We start from the raw sequence: 24,735 nt of genomic DNA, 5'->3' as shown, positions 1-24,735 counted from the left end.
ACTGCATTATGTTCATTTGTCTAAATATGACATCACGCTACGTTTAACATTAAAGGTATCATGACATTCATTTTCACTTTTTTTTATTTTCAATGTTTTATTTGGGGTTTTATGACCTCAATTACACCCAAAAAACCTGAACTTGGAACATTCAGTGGATTTTCTGTGGTCTGGGGTTTTCTGAATAATTAGGCTGAAAAGTAATCTGAGCTTGGCCCTTCGACAGTGAGGTCACAGTCGATTAATCCCGCCCACTCTCCTCCTCGCCCCTCCCCTCCCCTATCCTTTCCTTTGGGGGGGGGGCGGAGCAGAGGCGATGATTGACAGGCAAAATCCCTCACCAGCGACACCCGCAGGCAAAGATTTCTTTTTTCATTGCAGTTGAAAAGGCTTTAGAAATGTGAGAGAAAAACACCTGCCATTGATCACTGGAATGGAATTTTCACTTAAAACTTTTTGTACACTTTTGAAGGACCAGGACAAAGACTTTGAATGTGGTGTAAAAGTGAATGTCATTAAACCTTTAACATCACAAGAAAATGCCCAAATGCTCATCCCTAATACATTTCACACACACACACACACACACACACACACACACACACACACACACACACACACACACACACACACACACACACACACACACACACACACACACACACACACACACACACACACACCGTGTACTCACTCATACAGGCAGTCACATATGCATACACTGTATATCTTATATTAACATGTTGGTGTGGAAACTCTATATTTGAGTTCCGCATTTAAAAAAGAACATCGGTTCATTCAGTACTGGACGTTCGGTTCGGTACAGGGCCGTTAGGTTCTGTACACCGGTGTGGTACTTTACACCCCTACTAGGAAGAGGTTTTCTCTCTAGCGTGGATACGCTGCTGGTGTCTCTTTAGAGTGCCCAACCGACTGAAGCTTCTGTCACATAGTTTACAATAGAAAGGTTTTTCTCCAGTGTGGACACGCTGGTGACTTCTCAGGTAATCTAACAGACTGAAACTCTTATGGCACCGTTTACAACAGAAGGGTTTTTCTCCAGTGTGAATATGCTAGTGCTTGTTCAGGTCACCTAACTGACTGAAACGCTTATTGCACTGTTTACAATAGAAAGGTTTTTCTCCAGTGTGAATACGCTGGTGTTTGATTAGAGTACCTGACTCAGTGAAAGTCTTGCCACAGTGTTTACAATTGAAAGTTTTTTCTCCCGTGTGGATACGCTGGTGACTTCTCAGGTGACTTGACTGACTGAAACTCTTTTTCTCCCGTGTGGATACGCTGGTGTTTGTTCAAACTACCTAACTCAGTGAAACTCTGGCCACACTGTTCACAATAGAAAGGTTTTTCTCCAGTGTGAATAAGCTGGTGTTTGTTCAAACTACCTAACAGACTGAAACTCTTGCCACACCGTTTACAGTGGAAAGGTTTTTCTCCCGTGTGGACAACCTGGTGTGTCTTCAGGGTACATGACAGACTGAAACTCTTGCCACATTGTTTACAACAGAAAGGTTTTTCTCCCGTGTGGACAACCTGGTGTGTCTTCAGATTACTTAACTGACTGAAACTCTTGCCACATTGTTTACATATGTGAGTTTTCATTCCTGTGTCAGTCAGACGATGTCTCTTTACTTCCGACTGAGTTAAAGTCCTGGTAGACTGTTGACTACTGTAAGGTCTTGATTCGTCTGAGTGATGAAGTCTCCCTCGATGTCTCTCTCCATGTGTGTCATTCACACAGTTCAGTCTAGTTTTAAGCTGAGCTGATTCAAAGCTCATGTTGTCACTATGATGTCAGCCATGCCCAAATATGGAGTTCCATGTCATTTACTCAGTTACAGTTTCAGACCAGTCAAACCTCAATTGTCTCCCAGTATGAAATTAAGTTCTAAAAAGAAATGGAAAAGATAAACCAGAAAAGTGTGCTCCTCGGAGCGCAAGTCCGACCCGAACCTCTAGTTGTATAATGACACAGTCACATACATATAAAATACACACTTGAGTATAATCACAAACAAGCATGCATGCTTGCCATCTATAACACACACACACACACACACACACACACACACACACACACACACACACACACACACACACACACACACACACACACACACACACACACACACACACACATATTACCCCCTCACTTGTCTACGAGTGCATACGTAAGTAGACAGAAGAGTATCCCCCCATACCTAAGCACCGCCACATGCCCGCATGGTCGTACCCAGTGGCTATTTCAGAGTGCAGTGAGCTGAGGGCAGAGTAAGCGTAAGGCGATATACCCAACTACGCCACTGGCTGCCAACGCCGTGCCAGCTAGAATGACTTTACATGACACACACACACACACACACACACACACACACACACACACACACACACACACACACACACACACACACACACACACACACACACACAATATATATACAATCTCTCTCACACACACACACACACACACACACACATTTCTCTCTCTCTCTCTCTCTCTCTCTCTCTCTCTCTCTCTCTCTCTCTCTCTCTCTCTCTCTCTCTCTCTCTCTCTCTCTCTCTCTCTGGATAACTTTCACTTGTGGAAAGAACTGTCTGTAATCAAAATGACAGATGTGAATCACAAGTACACGAGCACAACACACACACACACACACACACACACACACACACACACACACACACACACACACACACACACACACACACACACACACACACACACACACACACACACACACACACACACACACACACACACACAGGCATACACATGCAAAGACACACACATGTAGTGCGCATTGACTTAATGTACTGTACCCTGCCATACAGATACTGTAACACCATGTAGTGTACACACACACGCGCGCGGCGCACGCACGCACACAGGCACGCACGCACACACACACACGCACACAGGCACGCACGCACACACACACACACACACACACACAGGCATGCACGCACGGCCGCGCGCGCGCACGCACGCAGCTCTTTCTCTCTCACTCACTCACACTCTCTCTCTCTCTCTCTCTCTCTCTCTTATTGGGTTGAGTCAGCCTGTTCAATAAATAGCCCTCAGTACAACAGAATCTACAGTCGTAGAGTACAGTGTGTGTATTTGTGACCGTGTTTGTGTGTCCTCTACATGGTAGTGTGTGTACTATATACTGTACGAGTGCACGCTTTAACATTCTGACAGATGATTAGCCTCTTCTGTCAGTCCAATCTACGAACACACAAAGAGAGGCCTGGCTCGGGTCTTGACGTTTCAAACGGGAGGAGGACTCGAGCGACAAATTCTTCTGACAGAACCATCACACATAAACCCAAGGTAAAGAAGGGGAAGAGGGGGAAAAAGCCTGCAGTTTGCCTTCCAAAGGTGGAAGGCCTGAGTCACTCTGGCTGCATCCAGTGCCCTGTTCCATCCATGAATTGTTTTAGACAGAGCAAAGCCTTTGAGCCGCGCAGAAAAGGGAAAAGGAAAAAAAAACTCTCTCTCTCTGTCCCCGTGGTGGAAAGTTAAGTAACTAAGTACATTTACTTAAGTACTGTAGTTAAGTAACATTTTGAGTTATTTGTACTTTACTTGAGTATTTCCAATTTCCACTTTTACTTCTACTCCACTACATCTCAGAGGCAAATATTGCACTTTTACTCCACCACAAATATTTGAAAACTTTAGTTACTAGTTATTTTTCAGATATAAATTATGATATTATAAAACATATATTAACCACTTTAGCCCTATTTTATACCTAGCCTATTTGAAAATTGCCGATCTACAAGCTCACACAACGCGTTGCATCGCGACATGTGAGCTTGTAGAACTGCTATTTTCAAATATTATAGTACTTTTACTTTTGGTACTTTAAGTATATTTTGATGCCAATACTTTTGTACTTTTACTCAAGTACATTTTTAATTCCGGACTTTTACTTGTCACAGAGTATTTCTATATTGCAGTATTGGTACTTTTACTTAAGTAAAACATTTGAGTACTTTTTCCACCACTGCTCTGTCCTGAAGAGAGAGAGAGAGGGAAGAAAATAAAAAAGACGTATTTAGAGCCCGAAGAGAAAGAGAGGCTTTGAGCTGCAGTTGTTAGGGAACGCATAACAAACACAACGCTAACTGGCCTCCCTGTCTTCTTCCTAGGCACCGGAAACAATTACTTTGAGAGTTTCCAAATGAGCGTTTTATTAGGCAGGCACGGAGCCACAAAACCAAATTATACCGCGTTGCTTCTGTCTTTGTTTCGTTTTCTTTTGTTTCTCATAAAGTTGGGAAATATAGAATCCAAGGAGACTCTTCGTGCGAAGTAGCGACTCACCTTATACTACTCTATGATTCTCTGAGAAGTAACAGAATAAAACCAACAAATAAAAGTTCTCTGAAACACAAGTTAATTTAGTGGACAGCGTAGTGAAGTGAGCAGGATGTTTTGGCGTTAACAATTTATAGCCTAAGTAAAGCGCCGCTTTTTAAAGTTAACATTTATGAGCTTTTCACTGTTTACAAGTATAATTACTTCTAAAGAGAGCCCGATATCATCAACTTAAGGAGGGAGTAACTGCGGCATATATTCACAACAAATATTGGGATGTTTTCCTTTCTTGAGATGCCTGGAAAAACAAAATTAAAAACATCTTATCCTTGGAGTGCACTGATTATGACCTAGTTGTGGGAAGAAGGGTGGTTCAAAGTGTCTAAACCTTAAAATATTCATGATATGTCTCTCCTATTCCTCATTCCTCCTCCAAAAATATTTAGATATATATTTTTTTTATCTCTTTAACCCAATCAATCCGGGAACGTATCTCTGTCATTTTAGATTTATTTGGCTATTCAAAAATAGCAGATCTACAAGCTTGTCGATCTGCTATTTTTGAAAAAATCATTAATATGATGTAATTTTTTTTTAAGCGGACATTTGTAACTCAAATCTTTGCTTCTGGGGGTCCCTGGAACTAAATATTTTGCTAATGTTCGCTTTAAAAAATAAATATTCCAAGATTTTCACAAATTTTCACAAATTTGTTTTCACAAATAGCATATCTACAAGCTCATAGCGCGGCACTCAGTGCCGTGCTATGAGCTTGTAGATATGCTATTTTTGAATAGCCAAATAAATCTTAAAATGACACAAATTATGCTTTCCCGGTCTTAAAGGGTTAATAAGTCTCATCCTTGGATTGGGTGATTGACTAATTGAGTGTGACTGAAGATATATGTGCCCACCCGTCCCCCCCACCCCCAGGTCTGAGATGGTGGGTACAAAGGCTTTGGGGTGTGTGTGTGTGTGCCAGAGGGAGAAGAGGAATGCAAAAGGGGGGCATGATGGGGAGTTCGTTAGCCAAGATAGCCTCTTTTAATTGGGGCTAAGATCCCACTGACAGACCCCCCCCCCCCCCTCTCTCCTCTCCGCTACCTCTTCCTCCAGGGCAAGAGAAGAGCTGAACTCCACCACACACACACACACACACACACACACACACACACACACACACACACACACTCCCACACACACACTCCCACACACACACACACACACACACACACACACACACACACACACACACACACACACACACACACACACACACACACACACACACACACACACACACACACACACACACACACACACACACATTCATGCATACATTTAGATACTGGCAATCTCATAGACCGACACAGACAAATGTGCACACACGTATGTTTGGGAAGTTGCAAACTGCACCAGACACAAACACTTCATGTTAACTTACAGTTATTCCCCAACGTTAAAAACAACCATTTGATCAATTCCTAAACATGCGCGCGAGCACACACACACACACACACACACACACACACACACACAGACACGCACACACACACACACACACACACACACACACACACACACACACACACACACACACAGACACACACACACACACACACACACACACACACACCGATTTTGACTATTCTCTCAACAAAAGAACACCCACTCAATCAGACACACACACACATACACGGTCTCACACACACACACACACACACACACAAACATGTGCGCCAAAACCATCACTTGTCATTGGCCCAGCTGCACCCTCTTCAAAGCGGCAGGCTTCTGGGTGGCCATGGAGATGAGAGGAGGACAAGAGAAGGAGAGAGAGAGAGATTTCTCAAGAGCCGGGGTCCTGGCCAAGCAGCTCCAGCTATCAGCCATGCAGCACTTTATCCATGCAGGAACCGCACAGGAAAACTTTGAATGTTTGGCCAACGAAACACTGGAGCAAGTGGGACTCCTTCACTCGGTGTGGTTTATTGTGCGCGCGTGCATGTGTGTGTGTGTGTGTGTGTGTGTGCGTGTGTGTGTGTGTGTGTGTGTGTGTGTCAGTTTGTGTGTGAGCGGGACAGAGAGAGAGAATATTACTGTATCCTGTTACTGCAATTACAGTACGTACAGTAATACAAACATGATTTTAGAAGGGATGCAAAGCTTGAGTGTGTGTGTGCGTGTGCGTGTGCGTGTGTGTGTGTGTGTGTGTGTGTGTGTGTGTGTGTGTGTGTACTGTGATTTAGATCGGATATTTACAGCATACAACCAAATGTAAAATCAGCCATTACGACGCCATCAAGGCCCACCAAAATACATTTTTGACGACAAAATCAACTGTAGACTAAAATCTTCTGATATTTAGTCGACTAAAACTAAAACTTTTCAGATTACTAAAATACGACAAGAACTAAATGAAATTGTATTCAAAAGACTTGATTTAGACTAAACTACATCGAAATTCGTTGTCAAAATGAACACTGGTCTGTGTGTGAATCTGTGTCTCTTTTCCCCTCTGACCTTGATTCCATTGTTGAGACTCATGCTGTTGAGGGCCGACAGTTTGGCCTCCAGGCTCTGTGGCCCTCCCTGGTGGCTCTGGGGCCCCTGCTGGTGGTGGTGGTGGTGGTGGTGCTGCTGCTGTTCACGTTGCATCTGCTCCCTCATCTTCCTCGCCTCCTGGATGGCCTTCATCACGGCGTCCTGGTCCCCGAACAGCGCCGTGGAGTTAAGGCTCGACAGAATATCTGCTGGACAAGGGTTTGTACAGAGACACAGGTTTGACCAGCTGTTTCCTTGGTTCTGTACTGTGAGTAACAGTGGTGGAAGAAGGACTCAAATGTTTTAATACTGCAATGTAGAAGTACTCTGTTACAAGTAAAAGTGCGGAATTAAAAAATGTACTTCGTAAAAGTACAAAAGTATAAAAATATTGGTATCAAAATGTAGTAAGTATCAAAAAGTAAAAGTACAAAAATGTTTGAAAATAGCCTAGGTATAAAATAGGGCTAAAGTGGTTAATGTATGTTTTATAATGTAATAATTTATATCTGCAAAGTAACTAGGAACTAAAGTTTTCGAATAATTGTAGTGGAGTTAAAGTACAATATTTGCCTCTGAGATGTAGTGGAGTAGAAGTAAAAGTATAGACAATTGGAAATACTCTAGTAAAGTAAAAAAAATACCTAAAAATTGTGCTTAAGTACAGTATTTGAGTACATGTACATGGTTACTTTACACCACTGACTGTGAGTAACAACAAAGGACATTCAAAACTTGAGGGGAGGGGAGAGATAAAAAGACACGTTACCCATGTTATGTATCTCTTCATTTTGAATGAAAATCTGAACTATTTTTGTGTATTTTGTATCTCTTGCTATGTAGTACAGTGAGTTTCCCTGTATGTAACGTGTGATGCAAATAAGACGTAAATACACTACAGCAACATTTTAGGCTATTTGACTTCAGAGAGACTCACACCAAGCTCTCTTTTCCCTCGAGGTGGAATGTGTTAATACATCAAATTGGCATGCTGGGGATCCTTGTTCTAATATCAACATTGGTCAACTGTCAATCATTTTGACTGACAGGACCATTTGGGGTTTGTCACTTTGATTGACAGATTTAAAAAATTGTTTATTTCAAGCTGAGAGTCAAACAACAAGTCATGGATATAAACCTTGTAATTCTAATATAGCTGTTATGGTCTTTCTTTCCCTTACTTGAACATGGTTTTCAATTACGCTTTGAGTGAGTTTTACACACATCCTATACTTTATTGAGAGATGGTTTGCAGATACAGGTTAAATAGTAAAAAGACTTAAATTTGGTTAAATATCCAACACCTAAGTTGCTTCCGCTCATCCAGTTGACTTACTCGCTCTCTCTCTCTCTTACTTTCTGAAGAAAAAAAAACCTTCCTATAATAAAGTCCTCCCTTCTTGTTTATTGTACACCGCGGTGTACTTCTAAAGTTTGTACACTTCTGAAGACCCCCCCCCCCCCCACCCCACCCCAAAAAAATAATAGGATGCAAAGTTTCCGTCGCCTTCTTCCCCCTGTCTAATTAACACACCAAGGAGGAAGCTGCTTTAACTGTAATGCTTGGGTGGCCATAAAAAAACACACACAAAAAAAAGGAACAGGGCCACGCGAGGAAACTCACAACACACAACAACAAGTGTGGCATCGTCAAAGCCACGGTTGGGGGGGGTAAAGGAGAGCTGGTGAAATTGTTTTCTGGGGTGAAGGAGGGAGGGAGATAATGAGAGGCTCAGAGATTGGTCTTAATAACAGATATGCAGAGAGGTAAAAGGGGGCATGGCGGGGGTCTAGCGTTGGGGCCAGACAATGACGGCGAGGGAAGCTCTTATAAAAAAAAGCCAAATAACGTGTGCCGAGTTTCACTGCTTCCTCTACGAGGGTTTTCATTGGGGCTAAGTACAGGGCTTTGGACTCCCGTAAAACAAACACACATACAAGAGTGTGTGTGTGCGTGCACGCGTGTGTGTGTGTGTGTGTGTGTGTGTGTGGGGCGGGGGGGTGGTACACAAAAACCCTAAGCACACAAAAACATATTTTCTATATTCACACCAACATATTTCCTGGCTCTCTATCTCACACACACGGGTCTCTCTTTTGGGCTGGAGGTGTTGGAAAGTCTAGCCAATGTGCAGTGTGTAGTTAGTTTCTTGGGGTTTGTCTGTGTGTGCTTGTGTGTTTAGTGCAGACAGGGGAAGGCCTTCGTGTGGGTTATTTTGTTACAATGTTAACACCGCAATGGGTTGTGCATTTTTTCTGAATGAAGGTACGGATGTCAACAATGCCTCTATGTGTGCGTGTGTGCGTGCGCATGCGTGCGTGCGCGCGCGCGCGTGTGTGTGTGTGTGTGTGTAGGGCATTTTTTTTTACTTAAGTAAAAGTATCAATACTGCAATGTAGAAGTACTCTGTTACAAGTAAAATCCGGAATTCAAAATGTACTTGAGTAAAAGTACAAAAGTATTGGTATCATCAGTATTCTATGAAGTAGAAAGCACTCATTATGCAGAATGTTTTCAAATGTATAAAATGTAAACAGGAAATACTCCACTAAAGTAAAAGTACCTCAAAATTGTACTCAAGTACAGTACTTAAGTAAATGTACTTAGTTAATTTCCACCACTGGTGTAGTGTGTGTAGGGTACCCACCGAGGGAGGTGTTCCTGCCCATGCTGGGGAGGGGGCTGGGGATGCGCCCCTTCCCCAGGCCCACAGGGCTGGACCTGCTGCCATACAGGCTCTGTGACGGGGAGGTGGAGGACCGAAGGGGCTCGGCTGTCTTGGGTCTCGCCGACAAGTTCAGGGGCTGTGTCGATCCTTCCTCCTGTAAGACCAATACGATAGTGAATCATCAGCATTATTTATTATTAAATTACTTGTTTTGAGCCTTTTATTTCATAGTCACAGACAGTTAGAGAGAGAGACAGAAAACAGGGAGAGAGAGAGAGATTGGAAGTGACATGCAGCAAATGGAATGGTCTGGTCGGCACAGAATTGAACCAGGGTCTTGCTGTGATGGGCAAAGAGCCGTAACCGCTCGGCTATCGGGTCACCCTCCACGGTGTTATTAACCCATTAAGACCGGGAACGCATCTGTACCATTTTTAGATTTGAGCTAAAAAAATGTTATTTTACGGTTTGGCTATTCAAAAATAGCAGATCTACAAGCTCGTAGCGCGGCGCTACGAGCTTGTAGATCTGCTATTTTAAAAAAATCTTGAAAATGTGTGCAAATCTTTTAATGTATATATTTTTAAAGCGTTTGTAACTCAAATCTTTGCTTCTGGGGATCCCTGGAACAAAATATTTTGAGATGGGGGTCCGTGGCCAAATACATATACATTTTGGGGTCCTTGACATGAAAAAAGTTTGAGAACCACTGACATAGTAACATAAGTAAAAAAAAAAAAGACATTTGTAGAATCGGAACCTCAGGCCTTAATGGGTTAAGAATAAGCATGATACATTAGTGATACTGTACCTCCCGTGACTTGAGCAGTCACCCCTTCTCAGATATATATATATATATATATATATATATATATATATTATTTTTTTGCCCTTTCTAATAAATCTGAAATGGACGCCAAAAAAAAACTGTAGCTACTTGTCTCAGCCAATGGGCACCTTTCTGTGCCTGTGTCCCTCTCTGTACTTTATAATCAAAGGTTCGTGACCACATGAAGCATCCCTTGGAGAAAAAAAAGGGTTAGGAAAAAGAGGTTGTGATGAGAAAAGGAAGAAGAAGGAAAAAGGCCCTGCACGTCAACACCGGCCGACTGGAGGCCTCTCGCGTTGGGAGCGAACGCTTAACGAACTCGAACGATCTAATTTGGAGCTTGGGGGCCTGAGTATGGGGAGCGTGATGAGAGAGGACGGTGGGGGGGCCTTCAGTCTGCGGGTGGTATTTTAAGATCGGGGCACAGGGGTGGGGGTGAGACTTAGCGTGTGCGTGAGGAGGTTTCTGGAGATTTTTGGGAAGGGAGGTGGGGAGGGTGCAGGGGTGGGATTTTTTTTGGAGGGCACTGCACTACTGTTTGAGTGCGGTGAGCTCTGACGCCGGTCTATTGTGACGCCGGATACAGCTGTGCCCCACACACATATACACACACGCATGCACACATGGGTTCCATTACTGCCTCGTCGCCGAGTCAAGATGAGCTGTGTGCGCTCGCGCCAGCCGAGAGGTCTGGGCCCCAGCCAAACGGCAGCCCACGCCAATGTCAGTTTGTGTGTGTGAGGAGAGAGAGAGAGAGAGAGAGAGAGAGAGAGAGAGAGAGAGAGAGAGAGAGAGAGAGAGAGAGAGAGAGAGAGAGAGAGAGAGTGTGTGTGTAAGAGATAAAGAGAGATGTCTATGTATGTGCATTTCTGTTCCTGTGTGTGTGTGTGTATGTGCGTGAGTGAGCGTGTGTGTGTGTGTGTGCGTGTGCGCGTGTGCTTGTGTGTGTGTGTGCGTGTGTGTGAGTGTGTCCATGTGCTGCTTCCATTCAACACTACAGACTAAGTAGCCTGTCCCAATCGCAAACAGCTTCCAAATTTCCATGGCTTCAGGTTTCTTATTATCACTGTTGTCATTAGGTTTCAACTCAATTCATTCATGCTACTTTGTACTGGATTCAATGAAGCCAGCAGCACACATTGTCACTTTTATTATATCTGATTGACTGTTGATATTACCCCCCCCCCTCCCCATTTTATCCCTTACATTCTACAGCACACAACAGCGGTGGGTCTAACGCTGTTTCACATTGTAGAGCGACAGTGTGTGTGTGGGGGGGCCTGGGGTCACAAGAGGAAGACCCTGGTAGGATTCAGTCTTCGGACAGCAGGGCCGGGTCCAGTTAGCGACCATCTAAAATCACGATTCTCGGCTCTGGTCCTAAGGACCCATAATATGGCTGTTTTTTCATTCTTGTTGTCTTATCTGGCTTTAATTTAGACATGAGTCACCAATTCATTCGCTGGTAGAATAGAAAAGTATCTGTATTCTCAGCTCCTAGTGCCGGAGCTGACTGACTGTGGTAGACAGATAGTTGTACTGGGCCATTTCCGGCCAAAAAGTCCACGACTGCGGTTGTACCAGACAGTGACGATGTTCTAAATTATTGTTTAGCAACAATCAACATGTGACTCACCTTAATGTGAGCAACAGGGCTGGAGGCTCTCTTGTCGTTCTTCAGGGCGGAGGGGGAGAGCGGGCCCGTGGAGTTGGGAGGCTGGGGGAGAGGAGCCATCTTGGCTCCCGGAGAGATCTGCATGCTGGCCAGCTGGGCGGCGTACAGTTGCTATACAGGGAGAGAGAGAGGAAACCCACAGGCTATTAGCATTGCTAGCCAGCCCGCTAGCCCATGGTGGCTTCCACCTCTCTCTTTCATTCCCTCTCTCTTCTTTCTTCTCCTCTGTTACCATACAACCCCCCACCACACACACACACGCACACACACACACACACACACACACACACACACACACACACACACGGACGCACACACGGACGCACACACGGACGCACACACACACACACACACACACACACCTCCCCCTGATACTGTTGTATCTCTTGCTTCATCCCCGTCCTGGCATGGCTACTAGCTAAGTTTGGCGCGCGCGTGTGTGTGTGTTCTGTGTTTGATTTCTGTGCTTTATGTGTGTCTTTGTGGATGGGTGCGTGATGTAAAAGGGTAGGCGAAATAAGCTATGGCTTCAGCCTATAGCCTACCTTTTTGGTCAGAAATGTTTCTTTTTTTATTACCTATGAAATTTAAACTGTTACCACAAAATTGACTGAAATAAACTAAACTAAATATGTATTTCTGTTTGTTTGTGTGTGTGCGCTATAATATGCATAAACACACACACACACACACACACACTCACTGTCTATTACAGTATATTATACATTAAATACACGCACGCACGCACGCACGCACCTACGCACGCACACACTTACATGCACGCACCCAGAAATACCAGACACACTGTCTTCCCCCAGACTGAAGTATACTGTAGCCACGTTGGCGAGAGCGTCACACACAAATGGAACTTTTGTTTGAGGGGGCGACTGTTTATCAGGCTCCAGAAAAAAACACATCTCCTTTAAATGATCCCCAATCTATCTTTGACACTTATTCTTTCAGCAGATGCTCTCAGCAGCTTGTAGATGCATTTACGTCCTGATATAAATCCACACAATAGCTAAAGGAACGTACAAAGGTCTCTGAGGCCACAGCCCTCCAAGACACTCCATACTCAGTCAATGTGAGCTCTGAGAGTTTGACTTGCGGATGAAAAATTGCTTTTCTCTGGCTGGTCATGAGTTAAGGTTAAAACATTGGTCTGCTTCCCTCCAGTTTTTAACAGATGGTATATAGGTAAACAAATGTTTTACAACCTGGAATTTAATGTAATCTTCACTGTTAGTGCTTGTATCAAAAGTGGGGGACAATAAATTCGAGGATTAGAATATGTCTGCAATGCATCTACAGATTGTACTGCGTTGAGCCAATTCAAAAACTGGCCCTGAAATTAAGACAAAAAAAGAGAGATAAATCCACTTGGAAAGAGCAACGTTTAAGACAAAAATCTTTCTGGACAGGCATTAGGAGCGTATGAAAAGTTCACCTTCTGAAAAAGAAAATAACTTGTCTTATTTTCAGTCCAAGGCACTTAAGAGGAATCAAGAGCTGAAACTGTGGGTCCCGAGTCCGGGGGTTTAAATCAAAGCTCGCTGCCCAGACAAACCACTGCCTCCAACCCCTTGTCAACTCCTGTCTCCGAGCACACGAGTGTGTGAGGGGAGCAGTATCAAAGAGTCAGTCGTCAGGAAAACCACCCAGACAGAACTGGCCCTCGACCACGTGGCTCTTTTCATTCCTTTTTCTCTTAACTTCTTGCTTTGTCTTTTTTTTACTTGCTCTATTGTAAGACCTGCCTCCTTCCATCAACATCTCTGTCCTTGTTGCTCTGCCTCTTTCTTTCTAAAGGGCAGAGAGAGAGAGAGAGAGGGGAAAAGGAACACAGGTCTACCAGCCAGGGATGTTGTGTTAATGTGGCCGACATATTATCCGGTCACATACTGTCCCGTCTTTATCTGTATGTCCCACCTTACAGTCCCTAGAAGCCCCTAGCGGTCAGATCGCTTATCTTCGCCTCAATCTCCCTCTCTCTCTCTCTCTCTGTCTCTCACACACACACACACACACACACACACACACACACGCGCGCGCACACACACACACACTATCTCTCCTTTCTCCCTCTCTCCCCCTGTCTCTCAAAGGCCCCAGTGTTGTGAGATCCAGTTTCTCCTCAGTCAAAACTGCAAGATCCCCTGGGAGGACCAGAGGTCCAAAAACAGAGACAGAAAAAGACAGAATAATAATGTGAGACCACCACTGTTCCATCACATCTACTCTGGTCCTACTCACGTCTCCCCCTCTCTCATCTCGCTCCTATATACCTTTCTTCTCCTCTTCGCCCACTTCTCTCCTTCTCTCTCTCCTCATCATCATCCTCCCCCACTCCAAACCCCTCTCTCCCTCCGTACTGATCTATCCCCTGTCTCCCTTTCTCTCCCTCTCCTCCTCTCCATCCTTCCCCACCTCCTCTCTCCCCTTTTCTCCTCTCTCTGTGGAGCGATATTAAACGCAAACAGAAGGGGCCCCTCGCCGCCTAAAACAAAGCCCCGATGTCACGCTGCTTGTTTTTCTTGGAGACCGCGGCAGACCCAGAGAGAGAGAAAGAGAAAGGGGGGGCCAGCCCTCTGGCGAACACGAGACCCCTCCATTCCCTCCCCATAAGAACTCTCTCCGAGTGAGCTCGCTGGCCGGTCGGCGAGGCAGGCCTCGCGCTGTCAATCAAACCAACCACAAGGTTACCGCAGCCGGTGATACTCTTACAGGAGCAGAGGAGGGGAGGAGCGGGGAGTTGGTTTGGGTTGTTGGAGGTGGGGGGGTAGAGGGGAGAGGAGAGGAGCTGGTGAACAGACCTCATAGTGTTGACATCAGTTCAGGGATTTCGGTGCACATCCGGATCCAATCCGGATCCAGTTTTTTTTTTTTTAAGTAAGAGGAATTCATCCCATTTGCCAATCATGTGTGTGTGTGTGTGTGTGTGTGTGTGTGTGTGTGTGTGTGTGTGTGTGTGTGTGTGTGTGTGTGTGTGTGCATGCGTGAGTGCGTGCGTGCGTGCATGTCTCCATGTGTCCGTGTGTACGCGTATGTGTGTACGTGTATGTGTACATACGTGTATCAGTTGTACACACATAAACTGCTGTTGCGCTCCTGGCTGCAATCCCATCAGCAGCAATAAATAACACTGAGAACAACGCACTGTCCACCAAACAAAAGATCAACAATAAAAGCCATTTTCTCCTGTTTTTTTCCCTAAGACGTTCAGTGGGAGATCGATGGGTGACAGAGGGGAAGGCTAATGTGCAGCGTAAACAACCCCGGACCGGATCTCTCAGCCAGTCAGCCAGCCCCCCACCCCCACCCCCATGGGGGAAGACAATGCCGCAATTTCCTAAATTACAAATTGACAAACGGGGAACTCAAACAGAGCCCTGTTGGCTTATCTGACTGGGGCTTTTGCCCGTTAGTGCTAATTTGACTAAAATGTAAATGATTAGTCCATCATTTTCAAGCCTCGAAAATCGACAATGTGTTTTTTTTTTGTGATAGTGTGGAGAGAGAGACAAGAAACAGAGGAAGACAGAGGTTTGGGATGACATTTGACGGACGGTTCTCGAGCCTGGTTTGAACGTAGGAAATTGGGATATGTGGTGCCTTGTGCTATAGTCTGTAGTTCGTGAACGCCGTCTGAATCACCACTTATGTATAGTATTGGAGAACGTTTTAACCTACTAGAGTCCAAGATGAATCGTTTGGGGAAAAAAAAAAGCACAGGGAAGGCAGGCCATCATTAGACTGTGTCTTGTTACATTAGTATTGTACACAGCACTAATATAGCATGGGCACCAGATAAATACATGACGTTTTAGAATGGCTAATAGGCAAATGTTGACAATTTAAGGTGCTTTATTGTGCATTAAATTCACTCATTCACACATACATTCATACTGTACACCAACGGCAGAGGAAACCGTGCAAGGCTCCAACTTCAGGAACAGTTAGGGGTTAAGTATCTTGCTCAAGGACACTTTGACACGCAGCCAGGAGGAGACAGGGATCCAACTACTTTGGGATACGTCCGAATCCAAAACATCTGCTCTGCATCCTGAGCTATTGTCACTACCATTCCAAGCACTAATGGGAGATCAATGTGGAATAAAGACATACCGGCAGACTACTAAAGTGTTACTACTGCATAATTTTCATATGATAGATGTATAAATAGTACATGGATGGTGTCACCATAAAGGCTTCCAATATAACTACAGTACTAGTGTGTGCAGTACTAATACAGAATTAGATGCAGGATAAATGAACACTGCAACTCCATAACATTCTTCTGTGGTCAGTCCTGACTGGCCCCGGATGGCTAAGTGGAGATTCCCCTTAGCTAGCCTCTTTTAGCGTCAAGCAGCTATCGATCCCAATGGCCCACCAGACAAATGAGGTTTTGTTTTTCAGCAGGTTCACAGGGAGGAAGGGGGAAGATGAGATGGGGTAAATGGATTGACTGCCACTGTGCTGGCCCATGCAGAGGAAAATAGCTAAATAGCCTACAGACTTTAGAAGGATTTGGTTTGTGAGAGACAAATAAACAGTGACATGTAATAACATATATAGACAGATAAACCAAAAAACAGGCAGGATTTGGTGGTGGAGAGGCCTTGCTCCGAGGTTCTGGAAACAATTGGTTTCAGGTTATTACTGATAACATGATAGTTTAACTTCATGGTTTGTTTATGGTGTGATAAGTCAAAACTCAAATGAGACAGTTTAGTGTTATTCTCTCCTTGATGATGCTCTAGTTTACAATAACAGGGTTGTTCTGTTCACAAGTCTAATCTTATTAAGTCAGTCTACTTTCCTTCCCAACATTTTGTATTAGAATTGAAGTTAATGATGGAGACATATTACTTGTCTTGGGTTGCACAAAAACAGCCCATGGTTGAATAATCATTAGAGTATTATACTTAAATATAGCCCTGAACTGACTGTGTTATTGACTTTCAAGTTGCCTGCCACCGGTTGATGATTTCCATTTGAAACTATTGCATTAAAATGACAATGCCAATAGCATTATAGCATGCTAATCTATACTTTGCCAGGTCATGTCATGGATTAGTGTCAACTGTTAGCTTGGCAGTGATTCCCTGTCTACTGCTGTGCCAATGTTGGCATTCAAAGTATTTACCAACCAATTATCAATGATCAAATGATCAAACTCAACCTTTGAATGGAAAATGATCTTACAGGGTAAGCCGCTTGTGTGACAAATATAACATTGTCCAAGACCACAGCTGCCAATTAGTTTGCCACAGATGGCAGTCAAGGAATCCAAATGATTTGCCATTCTCTAACCTAGACAGTAGGTCTTCCTGACTATACTGCAGATTATCAACATTACAGATAATCTAGGAATTCAGACAATTCATTTCCCTCATGTAAGATGTAAGTTGAATTACCAAAATGTAAAAGTCGGTGCCTTAACAAAACAAAGTGACATGTCCGAACTTCTGCACCAACTAATCTACTTAACGGCATGATTAAGTGAACAAACAGCAATGAGAAAAAGCCTTCCGCTGTTTGAGGCAGCTGATGTTTCTGTTCTAAAGTTTGCAACAATTGAGACTGCACAGATGCGTCTCCTAATGTATATTCCATATTTTGAAGTACAGTAGCATCGGTCCAGAACTTCAGGACATTTTATTTGGCTGTGCTGACTGAGGGCTTTGGAGGACAAAGATCCTACTGTGTCATGAATGTTATAAACATTCAGGGTATTTATTTATTTAATTTTATTTATCATTATTTGTTTTATTTTTTTTAGAATAAAGCAGATCACTGAAACTGATGTGCTGATCATTTATTAACCTGGGGTAAATGCCTACGTAGACAACTGGCATAGATCTTCAAGGAAAGTAGGGAGGACATCAGGTACTGTATTGTATGTCATTCAGCTTAATCACCTTATGATGCAAGTGAATGTTTAAAAACATTTAATAATTGTACAGTACATCGTATAGATAGATTGGTACTATTAAACAAGGGTGAGGGCTTAGAAACGTTAGTTGTGCTCGACAGCACTTCAAGCGCTCACCTGGATTTTTGGTGGAAATGCGACCTAATACCCTTGATGACACAAAGATAAATGTTTATTCTGCGGGTTATTCTAGGGTTAGGATTTCTCAAGCCAAGGGTTCATTCACGTTAGATAGAGGAAAGGGCATGTTTTAAGTTTAGGCTTAGATCCACATGTTTAGTGAGTTAAGAGTTCTACACTGAGACAGAGAAGTGACATGATTTGTATCATAGTCAATTGGCATGATGGCAATAACAAGGCAAACAGGGCCCGGGTTGAAAAAGGAAACCCTAAACAGACGTGTGTGCGTGCATGTGGCTGTGTGGGAGGAGTGAAAAGGAGTACAATTGTGTAAAAAAAAAAAAGGAAGAACAACACTTGAGGCCATCACAGATGTTTCTGTGAGCTGACCTGCTGGTGTCCCTGTGTGTCTCCTCTCTCAGAAGGCCAAGCTATTGAGAGAGCAAGGCCAAGGTTGAGAGGGGGAGGGGCGCGTACTCTAGCACTATAGCGTAACCACAATGGCTATAAGGAGGCCATTAGGCTTAAGATAGTGCAGGCAGAAGTATAATGCTCAAATTTTATATTAATTAGCACACATCAGTCAGTTGAATCACCAAGTTTGACATTTACAAAACCTACTAAGATACAAGGATAAGAATGTATGCATTAGATTGCACATACTATACATACAGTATGCTATATCACAGCATTTTTTTTACTCCCCATATGTCACGATGAGGTTCTGGAGGTGTAGGACTCAAATGCAGAACGACAGATACAGGCCAAGCAGTGACTATTCAAGGAGGTTTATTTCTCAACAAACCCACACTGGGAAAACACAAGGAAGCATGGACTTAGGTGTACACTAGAATTAACAAAGACTTGGAAAACACATGGGACAAGAACTAACCACATCAAAATACGACGACGAACTGACAAGGGCCCAAACACACAGGGGGATAAATATAGACAAGGACTAACTAGACACAGGTGAACACAACAGACAATCAACATTGGGATAGGCTAGTAGGGACTAAGGGGACGCAGGTGGAAACACTGGGAATCACAGGACTGGTTAGACAAGACAGGTACGGATAACTAAGCAGACAGGAAACACTAGGAACAATACTACACAATAAAACACAGAACACCAAGGCAACAACCTACACAGAACTAAAAGACCAAAACAGAACAGGAATACAAAGTAAAAGTCCAAAAGTGATAAACACAGACAAAATCCAAGGGCTGAGGAGTGGACCGTGACACCATATTTGCAAAATCTATATCCTCTTATTAAATTACTTTTTTCTTGAATAATTTGTCTCCACATTTCTTTTTAGAACCCATTTGCACTTACACCCTTTTCTACTAATATTTATTTTTCTCTTTCATTTCTACTGTGTATCTATTGTTGTATTATTTATGTTTTTTATTACTTTGTATTTTTGGTTGTTAAGTGAGGTGAGATTAACTTTATAAACCCCACGGGGTTTTCTAAATCTCACCTGCACAACCCAACCCAATATTATGCTGTCGTTACAAATTTGTTGTTTTTAAAAGTGCGAATAAAATAGATGTCACCGAATACACTTCAAAATTAGCTTCACATAAAGCAACAGACACTGAGTGCTACGTCGGCACAAAGAGCGCTACTGGCAAAATTCTGCAGATAAAGAGCCATAACTAGACAGCTATGACTCATAAATCACGACTTGATTACTTTTGGCATCGCTATTGTTGTCAAAACAATGTCAAAACATGCGCTCCGAGCCAGCACCTCCGTCTCACAAAATTTCCCTTTCAGATCGTTCCCGTCTCAAACTCTTTCTCTCTCCTTCACGCTTTCTCTCTTCCCTTCCTAGGCTTTAAAACTTTGCAGACGGCTTCCTCTTTCATTCAGGTGTTTTCCTTTTCCTCTCCGCTCCCCGTTCTCTCGTGCATGAATTCCGTATAATTTTTTTGTCTTAAAAAAAAAAGGAAAAAATAATAATCATGAATGAGGCGGCATCTCTGAGGGCATTTATCCCCTTCCTACCTCGCGCCCGCCATGCACCCTCCTTTGATCGTTTCAAAGCGAGGATAGGTTCACTTCCCCACACACACACACACACACACACACACACACACACACACACACACACACACACACACACACACACACACACACACACACACACAGCAAGGTGCTTTGTTAGCTCAATAGCGCTTAATGAGGCCTTCGATAAGTGAACTCCAAAATCCAAATTGAATAAAGTTCAGATAAGGATTCTCACAACCACTGAGAGTATTAACATTAACACAACATGAGGCAATAAGCGACATTGTTCACTGAGGACCTTTTTTCTCTCTCTTTTCCTAATGGAGGTGTAGTAGGGGTCGTAAAACGTTTGTGTTGTGAAATTCCCAACACTCTTTGGGGAGAGAGGATTGGCGTTGTATAGTTTCTTCCTCTCCCTCCCTTCTTTTTTGTTCTTTTTTTCTCTCTCTTTCTTTCTCCCTCGCTCTCTTTCTTTCTCCCTCGCTCTCTCTTAGCAAATATGTTCTATGATAACCATTATGTATATAAGTGCTATTTTGGAACCACAGGTGTCAAGCGGCAATAAAAATGTTGATGAATTGCCTGGGCCAGGTGTTGCGCTGGTGGGGCAGAATTCCACAGTGATTCATCATAAACGGTCTTTTGTTTGAGACAGCTGACAAGGACCGGGATAAGAGATGCTATGTTAATAAAACAAATGCATGAAGCAATAACCAAAACTATTGTCAAGGAAGGGGATTAGTGTGTGTGTATTTGTGTGAGTGTGCGTGCGTGTGTGAGTGCGTACACGTGTGCGTGTGTGCGTGTGTGCGTGTGTGCGTGTGTGTGTGTGTGTGTGTGTGTACAGTATATATTTGTGTGCGCAGAATCAGATAAAGGATGTTAGCATAACATGTAGTTTTGTGACTTCCCAAACAATTAATTTCATATATAAAAAAGGCTCATTAAATACTGAAGTGGATTAATAATGCAGATTGGATATAGTACAGTGCATACCAGAAAAGAGTGTGCAGGCTTTACCGTTCCACAAAGACTGAATCACAAAAGAAAAATGGTCTGAAATATATTTGTATGTAGTATGGGTGATGGGTTCATTTCCTGTTGGTAATTTCCTGTATGTTCATTTGGATGTATTTTTTTTTTTTTTTTGTAAAGCACTTTACCAATAAACGTTTACATACATGCCACACGCACAAATGTTTAATACAGTACATTAATTTCATAATACCAGACCATCAGATAAAGAATGTGCTGTAGTGCTCTAGGAGAGGCCTGGAGCACGGCTTCTTTGTTGGTGTGTCAAGTAAAACAAACTTCATTAAAATTCAACAAATCGAGATCATGATCAAGGCAGGTTAATACCTGTTGTGTCCCATCCAGCTGCCTTTAAAAAATAAATAAAGGATTCTAAATGAACGTAGTACTGCCTTTCTGAACTGTACCAGGTTGGGTTTACATTGACAATCTTAAAGGAGTTGTCAGTTTGTTGAAAGTTCAACCGTCATCAAACAAAAAACAATCTGCTCTTAAGACATTGCCTGCCAATCGCGTAGTTCTACGCGAACCTAAATAATTGCGCAGCGTTCCAGTCGCGTAGATCTACGGGAAGTGGTCTTTTTTTTCTTCTTTTTTTTGCAGTGACACATTTCATTGTAGGCCTCCCTCGCAGTGACACATTTCATTGTAGCACACCGGAAACGGAAATGATGTCAATTGAAGATTTTCGTTCCCATCCGCCGCCGCTCTAAAGCTTCCGCAAATCCGCCATTATCTCGGTGTTGTTTTTCTCCGCGCTGAACGCTGTTTAATAGAAACTGCGACTACTGCAAAATGGAACGTCGCCGATTGAAAATTTCTTCTCTGGGCCACTCACACAGCTACCCTGTGTGTCTACAAACAGTTTAACGCGCGATCATAAGGTATTTAGCGAGGTCTGTGGCGACGTGAAAAAAATACATAAAAAATAAATCGCTGGCACTGGTGAGTACATTATGATATTAAACTCTGGCATGGAATGTGTTAACAGTCTATGAGAGTGATCTAGGGCAATTTTCAACCTGACTGACATCGCCCCAAAGGGGGGGTACTCTTGACACTGATTGGACATTTTGTGATGTGACTGTCTTAAACAGACACAGCTTTGCGTGTAACACTATAGAACGGCCAGTCACAGATTTTAGCGTAACACTATGACAGAATTGTGCGAAAATATCCCTCTCTTTAACATCACCCCATCGCCCTAATGAACAAACCACCATAGACTGAGGGACTCTTTTGTGCACCTGAAATGTTATACGGAGCATAAGTCCAGATCAAATGTGTCAATCATTATGTGGTTACTGTATGATCATTGTCTGGTTACATGATCATGATGCTATATTAAATGTGTGTATCAAGAATCATGAATATTCATCATCATCATCATCATCTGTGGACTTACCTGTAGTTGTATGTGGCTGAGGCCAGATGCAGCTGCAGCTGCCATTGTAGAAGGAATGAACTGCATGGGATAGTTATCACCTGTCAAAATACCAGGAAGACAAAACATATTGTCAGTTATCAAACTAACATAGTCACACACACACACACACACACACACACACACACACACACACACACACACACACACACACACACACACACACACACACACACACACACCTATTTGCATACACAGCACACACCCATACCTGATAACCTGATACAGACACAAATGTAACAAAAATACGATCACAGTATCGAACAAACTAAAACGTGTAAATGAATGCTGAGGAAAACAATATTCACACTTACAGTGCATGTTGGAATATCAGCATGCACTTACCCATGAATACACTGAGTGTAAGTATCTATGAACTGTAAGCATGAATATGTATGAATGTGTACAGTATGTATGTTAGAAGTACTGCGTGCATGCGCAGGCTTAAATCTTGTCAATTAAATTTGGATTAAGATTTTGAATTACAGTAAATACACTACCACTTAACTTTAACATCGGTAGTAAATCAATGACATTGTTTCGATTATAATACCAAGTGATGGTGTGTGTGTGTGTGTGTGTGTGTGTGTGTGTGTGTGTGTGTGTGTGTGTGTGTGTGTGTGTGTGTGTGTGTGTGTGTGTGTGTGTGTGTGGCAGCACCTGGAATGCATGAAGGAAGACTGGAATGTGTGAGGGACGAGGATAGAGCAGGTGGTGACTGGAAGCCTGCCTTAGGAATATAGGGTACGAGAAGCGTGTGTGTGCATGTGTGCATGTGTGTGTGTGCAAGCATGAGGTACTCTATGTGCGTAGCTGCACAGCACGTATATGCAACTGTGCGTGCTTGCGTGTGATAAATGCATAATGCCGAAACAGTGGCATGCGTAGGCTACTGCGTACTGTGTATGTATGTGATTGCGTGTGTGTGCGCATGCATTCGCGCGCGCGCGCGTGTGTGTGTGTGTGTGTATGTGTATGTGTGCGTGTGCGTGTGCGTGTGTGTGTGTGTGTGTGAAATGTCATGTTGGAGATGTGTTGTGTAAGTGACAAGCCCTTCAGCGCTCCACAACAGAGACATTCCTGCCCTGCTGTGTGGAATCTATTGTCTCTGAAGCCTGAACACCCGTCCTCATACATCTCTATCACACCGCTTCGCAAAGTGGGGTCCGGGACCCCCTGGGGTCCTTGAAGGGGTTCTAGGGGGTCCCCAGCTAAAGTAGTTAATATAGCACGTTTAAACACTTTCACCCCATTTTATACTTCCGTACCTGACACACTTGCAAACACCTCAGTGTTTATTTAACTCTGAGAGGGTGCATATAAAAGGGTCCTTTTGGTTACATTTGTACCCGCCTCAAATGGATGGAAGTTAACAGTGAGTATTTATACTATCTATACTACTATAAGGATTTTGCCGCATCCACCTCTGATACACACTAAAACCTGTGTGTGTGTGTGTGTGTGTGTGTGTGTGTGTGTGTGTGTGTGTGTGTGTGTGTGTGTGTGTGTGTGTGTGTGCGCGTGTGCGCGTGTGTGCGTGTGTGTGTGTGTGTGTGTACCTGGTTTGTAGGACATGCTGGGGGGGAACAGGAAGCCTTGCTGTGCTGCGGCCGCGGCAGCCAGAGAACGCTGGTCATGAGGAAACACTGGGATCATCAGAGGAGGCATGTGGCCCTGTACCTGATAGATAGAGAGACATAGAGAGACAGACAGAGAGAGAGAGAGAGAGAGAGAGAGAGATAGAGACAGAGACAGAGATACAGAGAGAGACAGACAGAGAGAGACAGAGACAGAGAGAGAGAGAGAGACAGAGACAGAGACAGAGAGAGAGAGAGAGAGAGAGAGAGAGAGAGAGAGAGAGACAGAGAGAGACAGGGAAAGACAGAGAGAGACAGAGAGAGACAGAGAGAGACAGAGAGAGACAGGGAGAGACAGAGAGAGACAGAGAGAGACAGGGAGAGACAGAGAGAGACAGAGAGAGACAGAGACAGACAGGGAGAGACAGAGAGAGACAGAGAGAGACAGAGAGAGACAGAGAGAGACAGAGACAGACAGAGACAGACAGGGAGAGACAGAGAGAGACAGAGAGAGACAGAGACAGACAGGGAGAGACAGA

General features: G+C 43.6%; 1 protein-coding gene across 1 annotated transcript in view; it reads right to left on the bottom strand.

Moving 5' to 3' along the window:
- LOC308092157 (transcription factor SOX-6-like) overlaps nucleotides 1-24,735 on the bottom strand; it is a 152,377-nt gene that overhangs the window by 22,627 nt on the left and 105,015 nt on the right. Inside the window, exons 7-11 of the mRNA XM_080438010.1 lie at nucleotides 24,179-24,299; nucleotides 22,581-22,660; nucleotides 12,024-12,173; nucleotides 9,538-9,712; nucleotides 6,869-7,098 (exon numbers count right to left, since the gene is read on the bottom strand). Coding sequence (XP_080294136.1) covers nucleotides 6,869-7,098; nucleotides 9,538-9,712; nucleotides 12,024-12,173; nucleotides 22,581-22,660; nucleotides 24,179-24,299 — 756 coding nt within the window. The remainder of the gene's footprint in view (nucleotides 1-6,868; nucleotides 7,099-9,537; nucleotides 9,713-12,023; nucleotides 12,174-22,580; nucleotides 22,661-24,178; nucleotides 24,300-24,735) is intronic.

The sequence above is a fragment of the Gymnoscopelus braueri genome (genome assembly GCF_963280865.1).
Source record: "Gymnoscopelus braueri genome assembly, chromosome: 9".
In the NCBI taxonomy this organism is placed as follows: domain Eukaryota; kingdom Metazoa; phylum Chordata; class Actinopteri; order Myctophiformes; family Myctophidae; genus Gymnoscopelus; species Gymnoscopelus braueri.
This window is presented reverse-complemented; position numbering and strand designations above follow the sequence as displayed.